General features: G+C 43.0%; 1 protein-coding gene and 1 long non-coding RNA gene across 2 annotated transcripts; one reads left to right on the top strand and one right to left on the bottom strand.

Moving 5' to 3' along the window:
* Positions 1 to 196: 196 nt before the first annotated feature.
* LOC129839908 (zinc finger protein 501-like) lies at positions 197 to 13,161 on the bottom strand. Its single transcript, XM_055907623.1, has 2 exons — positions 12,238 to 13,161; positions 197 to 1,881 (listed from the first exon to the last, which is right to left on the bottom strand). Exons 1-2 carry the CDS (start codon positions 12,551 to 12,553, stop codon positions 950 to 952), a joined length of 1,248 nt encoding a protein of 415 aa, XP_055763598.1. The 5' UTR covers positions 12,554 to 13,161; the 3' UTR covers positions 197 to 949.
* A 2,379-nt stretch (positions 13,162 to 15,540) lies between these two features.
* LOC129839948 (uncharacterized) lies at positions 15,541 to 15,956 on the top strand. The gene is made up of 2 exons (XR_008757119.1): positions 15,541 to 15,652; positions 15,778 to 15,956. It is a non-coding gene; the product is annotated as an uncharacterized LOC129839948 (long non-coding RNA).
* Positions 15,957 to 16,656: the final 700 nt, after the last annotated feature.

Raw genomic sequence — 16,656 nt, forward strand, 5'->3', positions numbered from 1 at the left:
GATGAGGGATAGAAGAGGGAACGAGGTCCTGAGCTGTCCCTACAAGACCTGATCCAGAAACAAAGAGGGATAGAAGAGGGACCAAAGTCCTCAGCTGTCCCTACAAGTCCCAAAGTTCTTTATCTCTCTCTCAGGAAAATGGAATATTAAAAATACCTTTTTGAGAAATATAAAAAAAATACACACAAAGACTGAATGGGGGCTTTAATGCCACATTCTCTAAGATAAATATTTTTATTATTTAATTTTTTATTTTACCGTTATTTTACCAGGTAAGTTGACTGAGAACACGTTCTCATTTGCAGCATCGACCTGGGGAATAGTTACAGGGGAGAGGAGGGGAATGAATGAGCCAATTGTAAACTATCCATCACATATGTAAACAGATCACGCTTAACAACATATCACTCGATTAACAACATATAACACTCGATTAAAACCCCCCACAAAAAAACAGAGTCAGAGTAAAAAAAAAAAAGACTATTTAATCACAGTGTGTGTACATAATCTTCATAAAAACAGACACACTCCATATTCAATTCATATCTTGGGATTTTAAAACATAAAACATACAAATGTGTATTTGAGTAGGTTTTCTCCAATTTGATTTCATATGGAAATAAGAGCGTAAACAAAACCACAAAGCACCAATTTTCAGTAAAAGATGAGACAAGTGTGGGAGCAATGTGTGTGTTACGTCATGAATTGTAAGTATGTGAAATATCGCTCTCCACACTGGGAGCATAGGTAAGGCTTCTCCGCTGAGAGGGTAACCTCGGTCTTTCAGATGCCTAAACTGGGTAAATATCTTTCTACACTGAGAGCATTCATAACATTTCTCTCTCGTGTGGATTCTTTCATGTGATTTCAGTTGCCTTAACCAGGTAAATGTCATTTCACACTGGGAGCAGTGGAAAGGCTTTTCTCGTGTGTCTTTGCTCATGAATTTTCAGGAAGCCTGATGAGGTACTATTTCCACACAGATCAGTGATGTGGCGTTTCTCCTGTGTGTCCACTCATGTGATTTCAGGTTACTTAAGCGGTTAAAACGCCTTCCACACTGGGAACATTGGTAGGGCTTCTCTCCGGTGTGTGTTCTCTCATGCTCTTTCAGTTGCCTTAATGTGCTGAAATTCTTTTCACATTGGAAACAGTGGTAAGGCTTTTCCCCTGTGTGTACTCTTTCATGTTCCTTCAGGTTACTTAGCCGCTTAAAAGTATTACCACATAGAGGGCATTTATGAGGCTTATCTCCTGTGTGTATTATCTCATGTGATTTCAGGCAACTTAACCGTTTACATCTCTTTCCACACTGGGAGCATTGGTAAGGCTTTTCTCCTGTGTGTATTCTATTATGTATTTTCAGGCTCCCTAGCTGGGTAAAACTCTTTCCACACTGGGAACATTGGTAGGGCTTCTCTCCGGTGTGTGTTCTCTCATGCGCTTTCAGTTGCCTTGACCAGCTAAAACTCTCTTCACAATGGATACAGTGGTAAGGCTTTTCCCCTGTGTGTACTCTCTTATGGTCCTTCAAGTTACTTAACCGCTTAAAAGTATTACCACATTGAGGGCATTTGTGAGGCTTATCTCCTGTGTGTATTATCTCATGTGATTTCAGGCAACTTAACTGTGAAAATCTCTTTACACACTGGGAGCATTGGTAAGGCTTCTCTCCTGTGTGTATTCTATTATGTATTTTCAGGCTCTCTAACAGGGCAAAACTCTTTCCACATTGGGAACATTGGTAGGGCCTCTCTCCAGTGTGTATTCTTCCATGCACCTTCAGTGTCCGTAATTGGGTAAAACTTTTTCCACACTGGGAGCAGTGGTGTCGTCTTGCTGGTTCAGACGTCTCTGGTTCCTCTGAGTCTGGTCTCTCTCCTGGCAAAGACAGAGTGTTTATTTTAACAGAGAGATCAGGATTGTATTCACTAGAAACTAAACGCAAGCAAACAGGCCGAGATGGAAAGGGACGACTAGCGGAACTTGTACAATAAGAAATGCTCGTTTCTGCTTTCCATTGCAAAACATTTTGCTACAGTGTGCACAAATGAATACGACCCTGAATGAAACCTCCACATGATAAAACTGTATTCCTGTGAGGTTGAATATCAGATCCCTCAATAACATGAGGCCAAGTTAATCACTAGGACAAATACAAGCAGTACAACAGCTGGAAACCAAGTCTCATCTAGAAAAGTAAGCCCCCTTCCTCCCCCCACACTCGTTGTAGCTTTAAAGGAGGACTGAGCGCAGCGATTCCACATGTGTTTTCTGGTGCTCATTATAAAAAAATGTGATTTGGGTCTTGGGGATGTGGTTGGGGGTGTGGCTTCAATGTGGGAGTGTTATGTTACAAATCATACCCTGGCAGTTACTGTTGTTTGTTGCTCCAACTTCACCATAGCAACAAGATAGCCACGACCACTTCCTCAAAATAGGCTAGTCAGAATGAATCTAAGATAGATCAAGAAATCTGTCATTCATTTTTGCTAAGGTCGTCGTCACGTAATTTTACATCCAGCTAAGATGTTTGGTGCAGTATTTCTCATGTTAAAAAATGTGCATGGAAAACTAGTCAGTGCAGTGCATACAGTAAGTATCGAGTCAGCTGCGGACTGATTTCTGAGAACACGTTTATAACATCACCAGCAAGCTGTCAAACTACTGTTAATAAAGCACAAGCTGCTACACGCTGTTTATCAGTGCCTTGCTAGCTAGCTAAATTCACTGTTTATCAGTGTCTTGCTAGCTAGCTAAATTCACTGTTTATCAGTGCCTTGCTAGCTAGCTACATTCACTGTTTATTAGTGCCTTGCCAGCTAGCTAAATTCACTGTTTATCAGTGCCTTGCCAGCTAGCTAAATTCACTGTTTATCAGAGCCTTGCTAGCTAGCTAAATTCACTGTTTATCAGTGACTTGCTAGCTAGCTAAATTCACTGTTTATCAGTGCCTTGCTAGCTAGCTAAATTCACTGTTTATCAGTGCCTTGCTAGCTAGCTAAATTCACTGTTTATCAGTGCCTTGCTAGCTAGCTAAATTCACTGTTTATCAGTGCCTTGCTAGCTAGCTAAATTCACTGTTTATCAGTGCCTTGCTAGCTAGCTAAATTCACTGTTTATCAGTGCTTTGCTAGCTAGCTAAATTCACTGTTTATCAGTGCTTTGCTAGCTAGCTAAATTCACTGTTTATCAGTGCTTTGCTAGCTAGCTAAATTCACTGTTTATCAGTGCCTTGCTAGCTAGCTAAATTCCAATGTTGTTTGTAAATGAAGCTAGAAAGTAGGTAGACACATTGCCATGCCACAATCAGCTTATCAAGTCACTGGCGTCAGACACATTTAGTTATTTACAACTTTCTCACTATATCTATTAACCAGAGTGAGAGTCTGTCTGGCATTGTTTCATTGCGAACAATTTTACAAAACAGGCAGCCGGACACAAAATGGTCACGAATGGGTTTTAGAATGTTGGAATATTGACAAGTGGCAGTTGTGAGCGATTGTATGTTGCCCCTCTAAGTTTACTGTGTTGTCTGTCATCACCTTAAAACCAAGCGTTTGTACTATTTTCAGTTGCACTCTCTGTTTCTCTCTGATACATATTTCCACACACAACTTACTTATTTTCACCAGGTCATGCTTTTTTTAGCCATGGCTAAATCATTGAAACCAAGCCCAAACTCTTAACCAATACTCTTCCTCTTTAGGATGGTCTATTTAAAAAGGACCCTTCCCTTTGCTTTTGAATGGCACTGGAGGCGGAGAAATAGCCATAAGTGCTCACTCTAAAACAGTCGCAGACTCAAGGTAATAAATATAATTGCCGCCAGCCAAATTGAACGTTATACATGTTTTTTGTTTTTTTAAACATAGCAAAATAATGCTTTCATTAATGAATGGACATACCTGTCACTGTTAATGCATTCAACCTGTCAGTCTATAGGTACATGTGCATCATTTAGCGGAATGAAATTGCAGCATGTGTATTTTCTTTAGTCGTCAAGTATCTTATCACACAGCATACAGAGCCTATGAACGGAATATCACCTGTCAGACAGCACCAAGTATCTTATCACACAGCATACAGAGCCTATGAACGGAATGTCACCTGTCAGACAGCACCAAGTATCTTATCACACAGCATACAGAGCCTATGAATGGAATATCACCTGTCAGACAGCATCAAGTATCTTATCACACAGCATACAGAGCCTATGAACGGAATGTCACCTGTCAGACAGCACCAAGTATCTTATCACACAGCATACAGAGCCTATGAATGGAATATCACCTGTCAGACAGCACCAAGTATCTTATCACACAGCATACAGAGCCTATGAACGGAATGTCACCTGTCAGACAGCACCAAGTATCTTATCACACAGCATACAGAGCCTATGAACGGAATGTCACCTGTCAGACAGCACCAAGTATCTTATCACACAGCATACAGAGCCTATGAACGGAATATCACCTGTCAGACAGCACCAAGTATCTTATCACACAGCATACAGAGCCTATGAACGGAATGTCACCTGTCAGACAGCACCAAGTATCTTATCACACAGCATACAGAGCCTATGAATGGAATATCACCTGTCAGACAGCATCAAGTATCTTATCACACAGCATACAGAGCCTATGAACGGAATGTCACCTGTCAGACAGCACCAAGTATCTTATCACACAGCATACAGAGCCTATGAATGGAATATCACCTGTCAGACAGCACCAAGTATCTTATCACACAGCATACAGAGCCTATGAACGGAATGTCACCTGTCAGACAGCACCAAGTATCTTATCACACAGCATACAGAGCCTATGAACGGAATGTCACCTGTCAGACAGCACCAAGTATCTTATCACACAGCATACAGAGCCTATGAACGGAATATCACCTGTCAGACAGCACCAAGTATCTTATCACACAGCATACAGAGCCTATGAACGGAATATCACCTGTCAGACAGCACCAGAGCTGCTGCTGAGAGCCTGCTTCAGCTCTTTAAACAGCTTGTTGCTGCTGGAGTGAACCATCTGCTTTAATAAGCCCAGACACTGCCAGCTTGTTGCTGCTGGAGTGAACCATCTGCTTTAATAAGCCCAGACACTGCCAGCTTGTCGCTGCTGGAGTGAACCATCTGCTTTAATAAGCCCAGACATTGCTAGCTTGTCGCTGCTGGAGTGAACCATTTGCTTTAATAAGCCCAGACACTGCCAGCTTGTCGCTGCTGGAGTGAACCATCTGCTTTAATAAGCCCAGACACTGCCAGCTTGTTGCTGCTGGAGTGAACCATCTGCTTTAATAAGCCCAGACACTGCCAGCTTGTCGCTGCTGGAGTGAACCATCTGCTTTAATAAGCCCAGACACTGCCAGCTTGTTGCTGCTGGAGTGAACCATCTGCTTTAATAAGCCCAGACACTGCCAGCTTGTCGCTGCTGGAGTGAACCATCTGCTTTAATAAGCCCAGACACTGCGCAACAATTCTAAATGCAATCACATGTAAAAAAAATATACATAAAAAGAAAAAGATCTACAATTTGTATTTCTCAACTGGTAATTGAAGTGCACCTCCCATTCGCCATTTAAGTGCATAACCAACGGTAGGCAGACTTGCAATGTGAGCTGGAGGCAGTATGCATTTTGAAAACATACACCTAATTGTTTGAAACCCAAACGTTTTACTTCATATTATATAGGCTGTCTTACTTTGCTTTAAAGTAGCTGAGCCAAAACCCGACAATAGATACGTGGGATCAATTAGGCCCATTTTATTGGTTCTCATTGGTCAGCATTTGTCTCCTGTTCTACTGTCTTTCGTTGTCCAGAAGCCAAAGGCACAATCCTAGTCATATTAGTAACCCACGTATCTTTAGATTTCCCTCTCTTTCTAAAATCCTGACGGAGATTAAAATATATATCTGTCACATGTAGAACCGCGAGCATCAGGTGAGCTGTTTAAAATGGTGTTTTCCCACAAATCGCATTTTGGCAAATGTTTTGAAAATAACCTTTTATTGGCTGCTTCATTACAGGAGTTGCATGTTCTGTTCATTTGAATTAGCCATAATGCTAATCTAAATATGATTTCTGTCATTCTGAGCATCGTGGGTGGACGCTCTAATTGGTTACACCACCCAATGCATATGGGTCCGAAAAATTTCTCAAATGACCAGTAAGTAAAAAATATTCCTGGTCACGTTGTCCGGCGCCACATTTTCCTAACTGAAACAATGCCACGTTCACAATTATCCTTAAGGTATATATATATATTTTAGAATTCAGGGTTCATTTTAAAAGTTTAAGTCGGAAATTACATGTATTTTGGCCATTACAGAGGAGGAGGGAAAGTCTCAAAAAAGGCTTTTCAGTCAATCATATTTCATGTCTATTTGAAAGAGCTCTCAGAGCTTGTTTCTCCACTCACAGCTGTCCCCCAGTGTTAGTTATAACATGGATAGCCATTTCGAAGGAAAGGCTTGGCTGAACACAAAAACTATACATTTTTTGAGATTGTGATCTCCATTATTAATTTAGAGAGGAAAACAATCGTGATGGACGTTACACCCTTCGTGATGGACGTTACACCCTTCGTGATGGACGTTACACCCTTCGTGATGGACGTTACACCCTTCGTGATGGACGTTACACCCTTCGTGATGGACGTTACACCTGTCATGATGTTACACCTGTCATGACGTTACACCTGTCATGACGTTGCCCTCTTTGGGTACAGCAAGCACCACCCCCCCTCTCTCTATACTCCCTACACCAGGCTCTGTTAGGGAGTCATAAATTCCTGGAGGAGATTCTCTCCTCATGGCCAGAGTATAGAGAGAGAGAGTGAGTTTTCATAGAGAGAACAAATGAATTTCTTCCACCTCACAGAACTCGAGAACTGAACAATATTCCCGTTCTGGAGAATGTATAAAAGGTCGTGAGGTGGCTAGCTACGAACTGGTCCGTTTGGTACAATTTTGTGAAACTCATGAGAGACAATACAGCCACATTACCATAACCCTGTTTATACAAGAGTCTCAGTTTGGAGGCTTGCATCTAATTGTGGTATAAAATTAATGAGTAAAGATGAAACTATTTGTGAAATTATGTGATGCTATGTAATGATGTTGATGTGAGAGAATTGTATTTCTGTTTAAAGTCTCACTAAGTCATTGGCACGCACCCAGGAGCACAGACATGACCTGGTGTCATGGGACAGCCCTTTTCTATGTTCTGAATAAAAACCCCACCGTGGGAATTTATCTTGAGACCAGCTTACCTCGATAACCACGAGAGGGCTAAGGTTTCAGACCAGTACCTCATCACAGAGGGCTACGGTTTGAGTAGAGACCATGCATTTCTCTAGCTGAATTCTTAACCATACCACATTGTTAAACTCTTAGACTATCGAACTGGCAGAATAAGAACAAATCGTTGATACTAATTACTGGTCTGCAGATAGGAATTCGGTATCATTGAACGCAAAGACCGACAACCGCCGAAACATCTACCCTATAACAATATTGCTGAATGTTACTCTGAACTATCCATTCTAACCACGGCAGAGAGAGAGAGGGCGGACAAACTCTTCAACAGAAACAAACTTTCCAACAAAGATCAGGACGACACACTGAGCGTAAATATATATATTGATTGCAATTATTCCCGAATGGTTGAGCGTTCATGTGCAAAGCATTATTATTTCAATTCTTATAATTATCAACTTTGTAGTGAACTTTTGTCCACCAAGCCGCGATACCGGTTTAGCCCACTAGGGCACATCCACTATCATTTCCTTGTAACTATATCTACTGTTTGTTTATGCATTTCTGTGATTTATTTAGTTAGTAATTAAATGATTTAAGACAATTGATGTATGGATGACTCATAGTGAAGACTGGGTTCGTGCAGATAACCAACAATTTACTACGTTCAGAATGAGACTAACGTGAGGTAAAGAATATTCATTAATAAGAAGACTAATTAATCAGATATTAAAATATCTGAAAGTTATATTAGGAAAATTATAACTTTGTAATCTGAATATTTTCCTTGGTGCCCCGACTTCCTAGTTAATTACAGTTACATGATTAAGTAGTTTAATCATGTAATAATAATTACAGAGAATTTTTTTAAAAGATTCATCTTCAGTTTAATGATGCCAAAAACACAACACACCCTCCGCTGTGGACGCTACACCCTCCGCTGTGGACGCTACACCCTCCGTTGTGGACGCTACACCCTCCGCCGTGGACGCTACACCCTCCGCCGTGGACGCTACACCCTCCGCCGTGGACGCTACACCCTCCGCCGTGGACGCTACACCCTCCGCCGTGGACGCTACACCCTCCGCCGTGGACGCTACACCCTCCGCCGTGGACGCTACACCCTCCGCCGTGGACGCTACACCCTCCGCCGTGGACGCTACACCCTCCGCCGTGGACGCTACACCCTCCGCCGTGGACGCTACACCCTCCGCCGTGGACGCTACACCCTCCGCTGTGGACGCTACACCCTCCGCCGTGGACGCTACACCCTCCGTTATGGATGTTACAGATGGACAGACATTCAGATCTTAAATATTTCTTGATTTAAAATCTATCATAACACATTTGTTTACATTTGGAATGTTCAGTAGTAGTACCTTAGGTTTGCATAATTCTAGGTAGGGCTGGGCTATATGGCCTAAAAATCACATTAAAAAAACATTTAATTTATGGGTGTTTTATTATATCCAGTCACTGGCCAGTTTATTAGGTACACCACCTTGTTCACAAAAATGGATCGCTCCTACAGACAGTGAGTCACGTGGCCGTGGCTTGCTATATAAAGCAGGCAGACCGGCATCAATGAATTCAGTTATTGTTCAATTGAACGTTAGGATGGGAAAACGAGTGACCTAAGAGACTTTGAGCGAGGTATGGTCATCAGTGCCAGGCGGGCCGGATCCAGTGTCTCAGAAACAGCCGCCCTCCTGGGTTTTTCATGCATGACAGCATCTAGGGTTTACAATAGAATGGTGTGACAAACAAAATCCAGTCAGCGGCAGTCCTTTGTGGGCGAAAAAAAGCTTGTTAATGATGTCAAAGGGTGGCAGGTAGAGCGTTGGACTAGTAACCCAGGTGTCAGGGGCCGGCAGGTAGTCTTGTGGTTAGAGCGTTGGACTAGTAACCCAGGTGTCAGTGGGCGGCAGGTAGCCTCGTGGTTAGAGCGTTGGACTAGTAACCCAGGTGTTAGTGGGCGGCAGGTAGCCTAGTGGTTAGAGCGTTGGACTAGTAACCCAGGTGTCAGTGGGCGGCAGGTAGCCTCGTGGTTAGAGCTTTGGACTAGTAACCCAGGTGTCAGTGGGCAGCAGGTAGCCTAGTGGTTAGAGCGTTGGACTAGTAACCCAGGTGTCAGTGGGCAGCAGGTAGCCTCGTGGTTAGAGAGTTGGACTAGTAACCCAGGTGTCAGTGGGCAGCAGGTAGCCTAGTGGTTAGAGAGTTGGACTAGTAACCCAGGTGTAAGAGGGCGGCAGGTAGCCTCGTGGTTAGAGCGTTGGACTAGTAACCCAGGTGTCAGTGGGCAGCAGGTAGCCTAGTGGTTAGAGCGTTGGACTAGTAACCCAGGTGTCAGGGGGCGGCAGGTAGCCTCGTGGTTAGAGCGTTGGACTAGTAACCCAGGTGTCAGGGGGCGGCAGGTAGCCTAGTGGTTAGAGCGTTGGACTAGTAACCCAGGTGTCAGTGGGCGGCAGGTAGTCTCGTGGTTAGAGCATTGGACTAGTAACCCAGGTGTCAGGGGGCGGCAGGTAGTCTCGTGGTTAGAGCGTTGGACTAGTAACCCAGGTGTCAGGGGGCGACAGGTAGCCTAGTGGTTAGAGCGTTGGACTAGTAACCCAGGTGTCAGTGGGCGGCAGGTAGTCTCGTGGTTAGAGCATTGGACTAGTAACCCAGGTGTCAGTGGGCGGCAGGTAGTCTCGTGGTTAGAGCATTGGACTAGTAACCCAGGTGTCAGGGGGCGGCAGGTAGCCTCGTGGTTAGAGCGTTGGACTAGTAACCCAGGTGTAAGGGGGCGGCAGGTAGCCTAGTGGTTAGAGCGTTGGACTAGTAACCCAGGTGTAAGAGGGCGGCAGGTAGCCTAGTGGTTAGAGCGTTGGACTAGTAACCCAGGTGTAAGGGGGCGGCAGGTAGCCTAGTGGTTAGAGCGTTGGACTAGTAACCCAGGTGTCAGTGGGCGGCAGGTAGCCTCGTGGTTAGAGCTTTGGACTAGTAACCCAGGTGTCAGTGGGCAGCAGGTAGCCTAGTGGTTAGAGCGTTGGACTAGTAACCCAGGTGTCAGTGGGCAGCAGGTAGCCTCGTGGTTAGAGAGTTGGACTAGTAACCCAGGTGTCAGTGGGCAGCAGGTAGCCTAGTGGTTAGAGAGTTGGACTAGTAACCCAGGTGTAAGAGGGCGGCAGGTAGCCTCGTGGTTAGAGCGTTGGACTAGTAACCCAGGTGTCAGTGGGCAGCAGGTAGCCTAGTGGTTAGAGCGTTGGACTAGTAACCCAGGTGTCAGGGGGCGGCAGGTAGCCTCGTGGTTAGAGCGTTGGACTAGTAACCCAGGTGTCAGGGGGCGGCAGGTAGCCTAGTGGTTAGAGCGTTGGACTAGTAACCCAGGTGTCAGTGGGCGGCAGGTAGTCTCGTGGTTAGAGCATTGGACTAGTAACCCAGGTGTCAGGGGGCGGCAGGTAGTCTCGTGGTTAGAGCGTTGGACTAGTAACCCAGGTGTCAGGGGGCGACAGGTAGCCTAGTGGTTAGAGCGTTGGACTAGTAACCCAGGTGTCAGTGGGCGGCAGGTAGTCTCGTGGTTAGAGCATTGGACTAGTAACCCAGGTGTCAGTGGGCGGCAGGTAGTCTCGTGGTTAGAGCATTGGACTAGTAACCCAGGTGTCAGGGGGCGGCAGGTAGCCTCGTGGTTAGAGCGTTGGACTAGTAACCCAGGTGTAAGGGGGCGGCAGGTAGCCTAGTGGTTAGAGCGTTGGACTAGTAACCCAGGTGTAAGAGGGCGGCAGGTAGCCTAGTGGTTAGAGCGTTGGACTAGTAACCCAGGTGTAAGGGGGCGGCAGGTAGCCTAGTGGTTAGAGCGTTGGACTAGTAACCCAGGTGTAAGAGGGCGGCAGGTAGCCTCGTGGTTAGAGCGTTGGACTAGTAACAGAAAGGTTGCAAGATCGAATCCCCGAGATGATAAGGTAAAAATCTGTCATTCTGCACCTGAACAAGTCAGTTAACCTACTGTTCTCCGGTAGGCCGTCATTGTAAATAAGAGTTTGTTCTTAACTGACTTGCCTCGTTGATGAGGTCAAAGGAGAATGGCAAGAATCGTGCAAGCTAATAGGCGGGCGACAAAGAACGGCATCTCAGAATGCACAACTGGTCGATCCTTGTCATGGATAGACTATTGCAGCAGACAACCACACTGGGTTCCATTCCTATCAGCTAAGAACAAGAAGAAGCGGCTAGCATAGACCCATAGACCTCCAGTCATTGTGCTATAGGTATCTGCTAGCATAGACCCATAGACTTACAGTCATTGTGCTATAGGTATCGGCTAGCATTGACCCATAGACTTCCGGTCATTGTGCTAAAGGTATCTGCTAGCATAGACCCATAGAATTCCAGTCATTGTGCTATAGGTATCGGCTCGCATTGACCCATAGACTTCCGGTCATTTTATTCCTGCTGGTTAGCAACTTCCTTCAAACTACTCGCAGAGACATACAGATTATAGCCACGAGTTCATCTGACTATAAATAAAGGGCCTCATTGCCAAAGGGCCTCATTGCCAAAATCACGAAGTATCCCTTTAAGAATAATTATTTATGTGGTTTCATTTTGAAATGAACTTAATTTGTGCATTTCTCAAGTTGACCTTCCCACATAATCAGCCAGACTTTTGCTAATATGTTAATTCTCCTCAAAAAGCTTGTCGATTTCATGTAACATAAAGCTTCTATTTGTTTTATTTCGCCAATATTTAGAATTCCGATTTCCTTGGTATACTCTGCCCAAGGGGTACTACAGACAAACATCAAATATTGAATTTATATTTTGTCTGTGATTTTGCGTGCAAATGTAATGTCAATAACGCTGGAATCACCCATAACTTCAGGAGAATGACCCTTTAAAATAACATCAGTTCAACAGAAATACATATTCAGGGGCATCAGTTCAACAACTGCAGAGTTTGTGCCCCTTTTTTAAAGACAATACTCACTGGTGTTAATCAGATCTCCATTTTGCTCTTCTTCCTCCTCCAATGTGACAGTGATCTCCCCCTCCTCCTTTACTCCAAAAACGTCTTCCTCCTCTTTCACCGTGACAGTCGTCTCTTCTTTCACTGTAAAAACGGCACCCTCTTGTTTATCTTCCCCCTCCTCTTTCACTGTAACAGCCTCATCATTTACTTCTTGTTTAACTGTGACAGCCTCCTCCTCCCTCTCCTCTTTCACGAGAGCGTTCTTCTCCGTCCAGCAGTCCTCTTTAGCAGGGGGGTAGTAGCTTTTTGAACTCATCATCGGGGATGTTAGCATTAGCGATTAGCCAGTGCTACTGCTACCTTAACCAGACAGCTAGCTGACGTATATTCGATATTAAAAGGGGTAACTAGTAGATACGAAAGAAATGTGTTTATTAAAACCCAGTGGCTAATAATCACCGAAAGCTTTTTGAAGTCATTGTCGGGGATGTTAGCTAGTTAGCATTAGCGACTAACCTATAGCTACTGCTACCTTAACCAGACAGCTAGCTGACTAACACCAACGTAAATGTGCTATTAAAAGGGGTAACTAGTAGATACGACAGACGTGTGTTTAAAACAGTGGCAATTAATCACCGAAAGCGTATAAAGAGCTCACATCTTCCTGCTACGTCGGCTAGCAAGGCTACCGAGGTCGCTGCTGTGGTTGTTGAAGAAACTTCCCGTCCATTAGATCATACGTCACAATGGCAGCATTGCGTGAAATACGTCATTCGCCATCTGCTGATTAGAATGGGTAACGCAGTTTAGGAAAATACGATGCATTTTATTTTCAGACTAAAAGTTTACTTCCCATTTATTTCATTACAGAGTGATGTGAAGTGCTTCTTTCTCCCTCTTCAATCCATTTTGCTCTTGACCTTACAAAGGCACCCTTTGATCCGTATAAAGCTGTTCTAATTCTAGTTGTAAAGACTTGAATACAGACTCTTCTTCTTCAGATAGATTATCTTTTTTTAGAAAACTGTCAAGCTTGCTCATCAGCTCTTTTTCTCTGTTCTTTAAGTGCATCAACTCTTTGGCACGTTTAATGGCTACCACTCTGACTTTATATTTGAAAAATGTCCATCTACTTCCATGGCCCAAGTCTTTTCTTGCAAAAATATCTTTGGCAAACGATTTAATGTTTTCAATGAGAGTAGTATCTTTAAGAAGTGTGTTGTTTAAATTCCAATATCCTCGAGTATCTTTAGATTTTTTAGTAGCTTGTAAATTCAGGGAAATCAAGTGATGATCAGAAAAGGGAGCCAACTGATAATCTACATCTATAACAAATTGTAACAAAAAGGGGGAAATTAGGAATAAATAAATTCTAGATTTACGTGACATAGTTTTGTTGGTCCAGGTATAACCCTTTGCATCCGGATTGAAATAACGCCAGGCATCCTCAACATAGAGATCCTTGCATAATGTAGTGATGATATTGCTATTTTGAAGGCTTTGACTCGTTCTAGGAGGAAAACGATCAACAGATGCATCAGGTGTTCCATTAAAATCCCCTGAAATAATTAGAAAAGCCTCTGAGTATTTGTTGCTTAAATCCTGTAGTTTCCTGGTAAATTGGGTAAAAGGGGTCTTATTTGGATCATGTGAGTTATGTCCATATACATTACAGATGATGAAAATAGCATTGTCAAGTTTAACAGTTACTATACCCATCTCCCACCCTGTGAAGATGTGGATTCTAGAACGTCACCTTTAAACTTGTGAATAAGTGTCAAAACATCAGCAGAATGATTTGATCCATGACTTAAATAAGCCATGTCTCCCCATTGTGATTTCCAAAATTTCAAATCACTTTCACCCGAATGAGTTTCCTGAAGAAGGACATAATCTGCATTATTGCGTTTACAATATTACAATAAGGCTTTCCTTTCTGTAAGATCTCTCAAACCCCGAGCATTCAGACTAACGATATTGAGTGAGTTGAAAACGAACTCCTGCATTAAAAAAAGAAAGAACACAAACTAGATATCAGAAGTAGTAATGTGAACAATAAAACAAACAGTGAACCTTTAGAGGATTACTCCAACGGAAAACTACGCTCAGCTGAGGTAGCGGTGGTTAACAGTATAACAAATCTATTTACTTCCTTTTTTTTAGTTGGCAAGTGTTCATCAGTTGTAGTTCGAACGGTACATTTACTCGTGGCAGTACATTAACTGTACTCTTGGCACTTCCTCTCACAGCGACGCCATCTTGACTTCCCTGAGATGGCGATGTGAGTACTTCAGGTGATGCTTCTTGCGTGACGTGTAATCTAGTGGACGGGACAGGAGGCTTCTTCAACAGCGACAACAGATTCAACTACGCAGTAGCTTGCAATCGAAAATAAACCGAAACATTGAACCGTTTAAGACCAACCTTGTGTATATTACTCTTTGTGTTTTGAACATAATTTTGTTTGCCTATCATCTAATTAATTTAATCGTAATTTGCTTGTTAAATTAGCAAATGTGTTTCATTGATACTGCACTAGGCTAATCTCCCGGAGCACGAGCTCACTAAACTCGACGGAGAAAGAATCTCTGGTGAAAGGAGAGGAAGAAGCTTTCAGGATGAAAAAGGAGGAAGAGGAAGCTATCACATTGAAAGAAGAAGAGAATGATATTACAGTGAAAGAGGTTGTCAAAGTGGAAGAGGAGGTAGAAGCTTTCAGAATCAAAAAGGAGGAAGATGCCGTAACATTGAAAGAAGAGAATGTAGTGAAAGAAGAGGAAGAACCTTTTAGAGTAAAAGAGGAAGAGGAGGCTATCTCAATAAAAGAGGAGGAAGACGTTTTGGGAGTGAAAAAGGAGGAGACAGAATATCAGATTAACCCTAGTGAGTATTGTCTTAAAAACAGGGACACTATTCAGTTCTTGAAATAATGCTTTTATTTTAAAGGGGCATTCTACTGAAGTTCTACACTGTCGGAATTGTTTAAGGGCCAATGTGCCTTTGGTACATATTTTTAGGACTTTTAAATGGTTTTTATTGCATTCCCCACGTGGTCTATATTAAAGTGCACTTGATCTAGTATAACAGGCTTTTAAAATTCAATATCGGTGCATCATTTCTACTTAAAATATCAAATGGACTTAAAAGGAACCCATTTTACTGAACGACCCTTTTACATTGAATTAATCACAAACAATATTAAAAAAGCATAATTGAGTTGGTCAATTTAGGTCCTTTTTAGACATATTAATACCTTATGTAAGACCCTATGGTTGGAATAGAAGATCATAAGTTGACTGTCTGTTTGATGTTCTCATTCACACAGGAGAGAGACACGACTATTGTGGATCCTCTGGGGAGCATCAACAACATCCTGATGCTGACGAGGCAGAGAAGAGTCTCTCCAGATCAGAACACCAGATGGTGCAACTTGGTTTGGTCTAGCATACAGCTTGCTCTATCGGGATCTGGGCTGCATTTCTGTAAAGCACTTTATGTCAACCGTGACATCTGCATCCATAATGATATGTGTCTGTGTCCCCTCTTTATGGTTACTAGGACAACGCTAGCCCTTCCTCCCTCCCGGAGTCCCTGTATCGTGCCTCTCCCAGTAGCGCCTTACTGCTGGGTATAAAGAGGTTGTCTGTGCTGCTGGTGGACTGCAGGAAAACAACGGGGCTGAGTGTAACTGTGAGAGGAGGAGAAGAGAAGAAAGGATCAGATTTGACACATCAAAGTAAGTACTGTAGTTTAGTTTGAACAAATACAACAGATCTGCCCACTGGTATGAATTAAATCAAAATACAAATCAAATTTGATTTGTCACATGCAATAAATACAACAGCTGTAGACCTTACAGTGAAATGCTGACTTACAAGCCCTTAACCAAAAATGCAGTTTTAAGAAAAATAAGTGTTACGTAAAAAACAGATAAGTAAAAAGAAGAAAAATAACAAATATTTAAAGGACAGCAGTAAAACAACAGTATCGAGACTGTATACAGGAGGTGCCGGTACAGAGTCAATGTGCGGGGCACAGGTTAGTCAAGGAAAAATACTACTCCTATTACAGAGCATGTGGTAAAGATTCATATGGCACCCATTGTTGGAGGACTGTAACATCTAATGATGAGACATTATGGAGTCTTGAAGGAGGACTGGAGCATCTAATGATGAAACATTATGGAGTCTTGAAGGAGGACTGTAACATTTAATGATGAGACATTATGGAGTCATAAAGGAGGACTGTAGCATCTAATGATGAAACATTATGGAGTCTTAAAGGAGGACTGTAGCATCTAATGATGAAACATTATGGAGTCTTAAAGGAGGACTGTAGCATCTAATGATGAAACATTATGGAGTCTTAAAGGAGGACTGTAGCATCTAATGATGAAACATGATGGAGTCATAAAGGAGGACTGTAGCATCTAATGAT

The sequence above is a fragment of the Salvelinus fontinalis genome, chromosome 40, assembly GCF_029448725.1.
Source record: "Salvelinus fontinalis isolate EN_2023a chromosome 40, ASM2944872v1, whole genome shotgun sequence".
NCBI classification, from domain to species: domain Eukaryota; kingdom Metazoa; phylum Chordata; class Actinopteri; order Salmoniformes; family Salmonidae; genus Salvelinus; species Salvelinus fontinalis.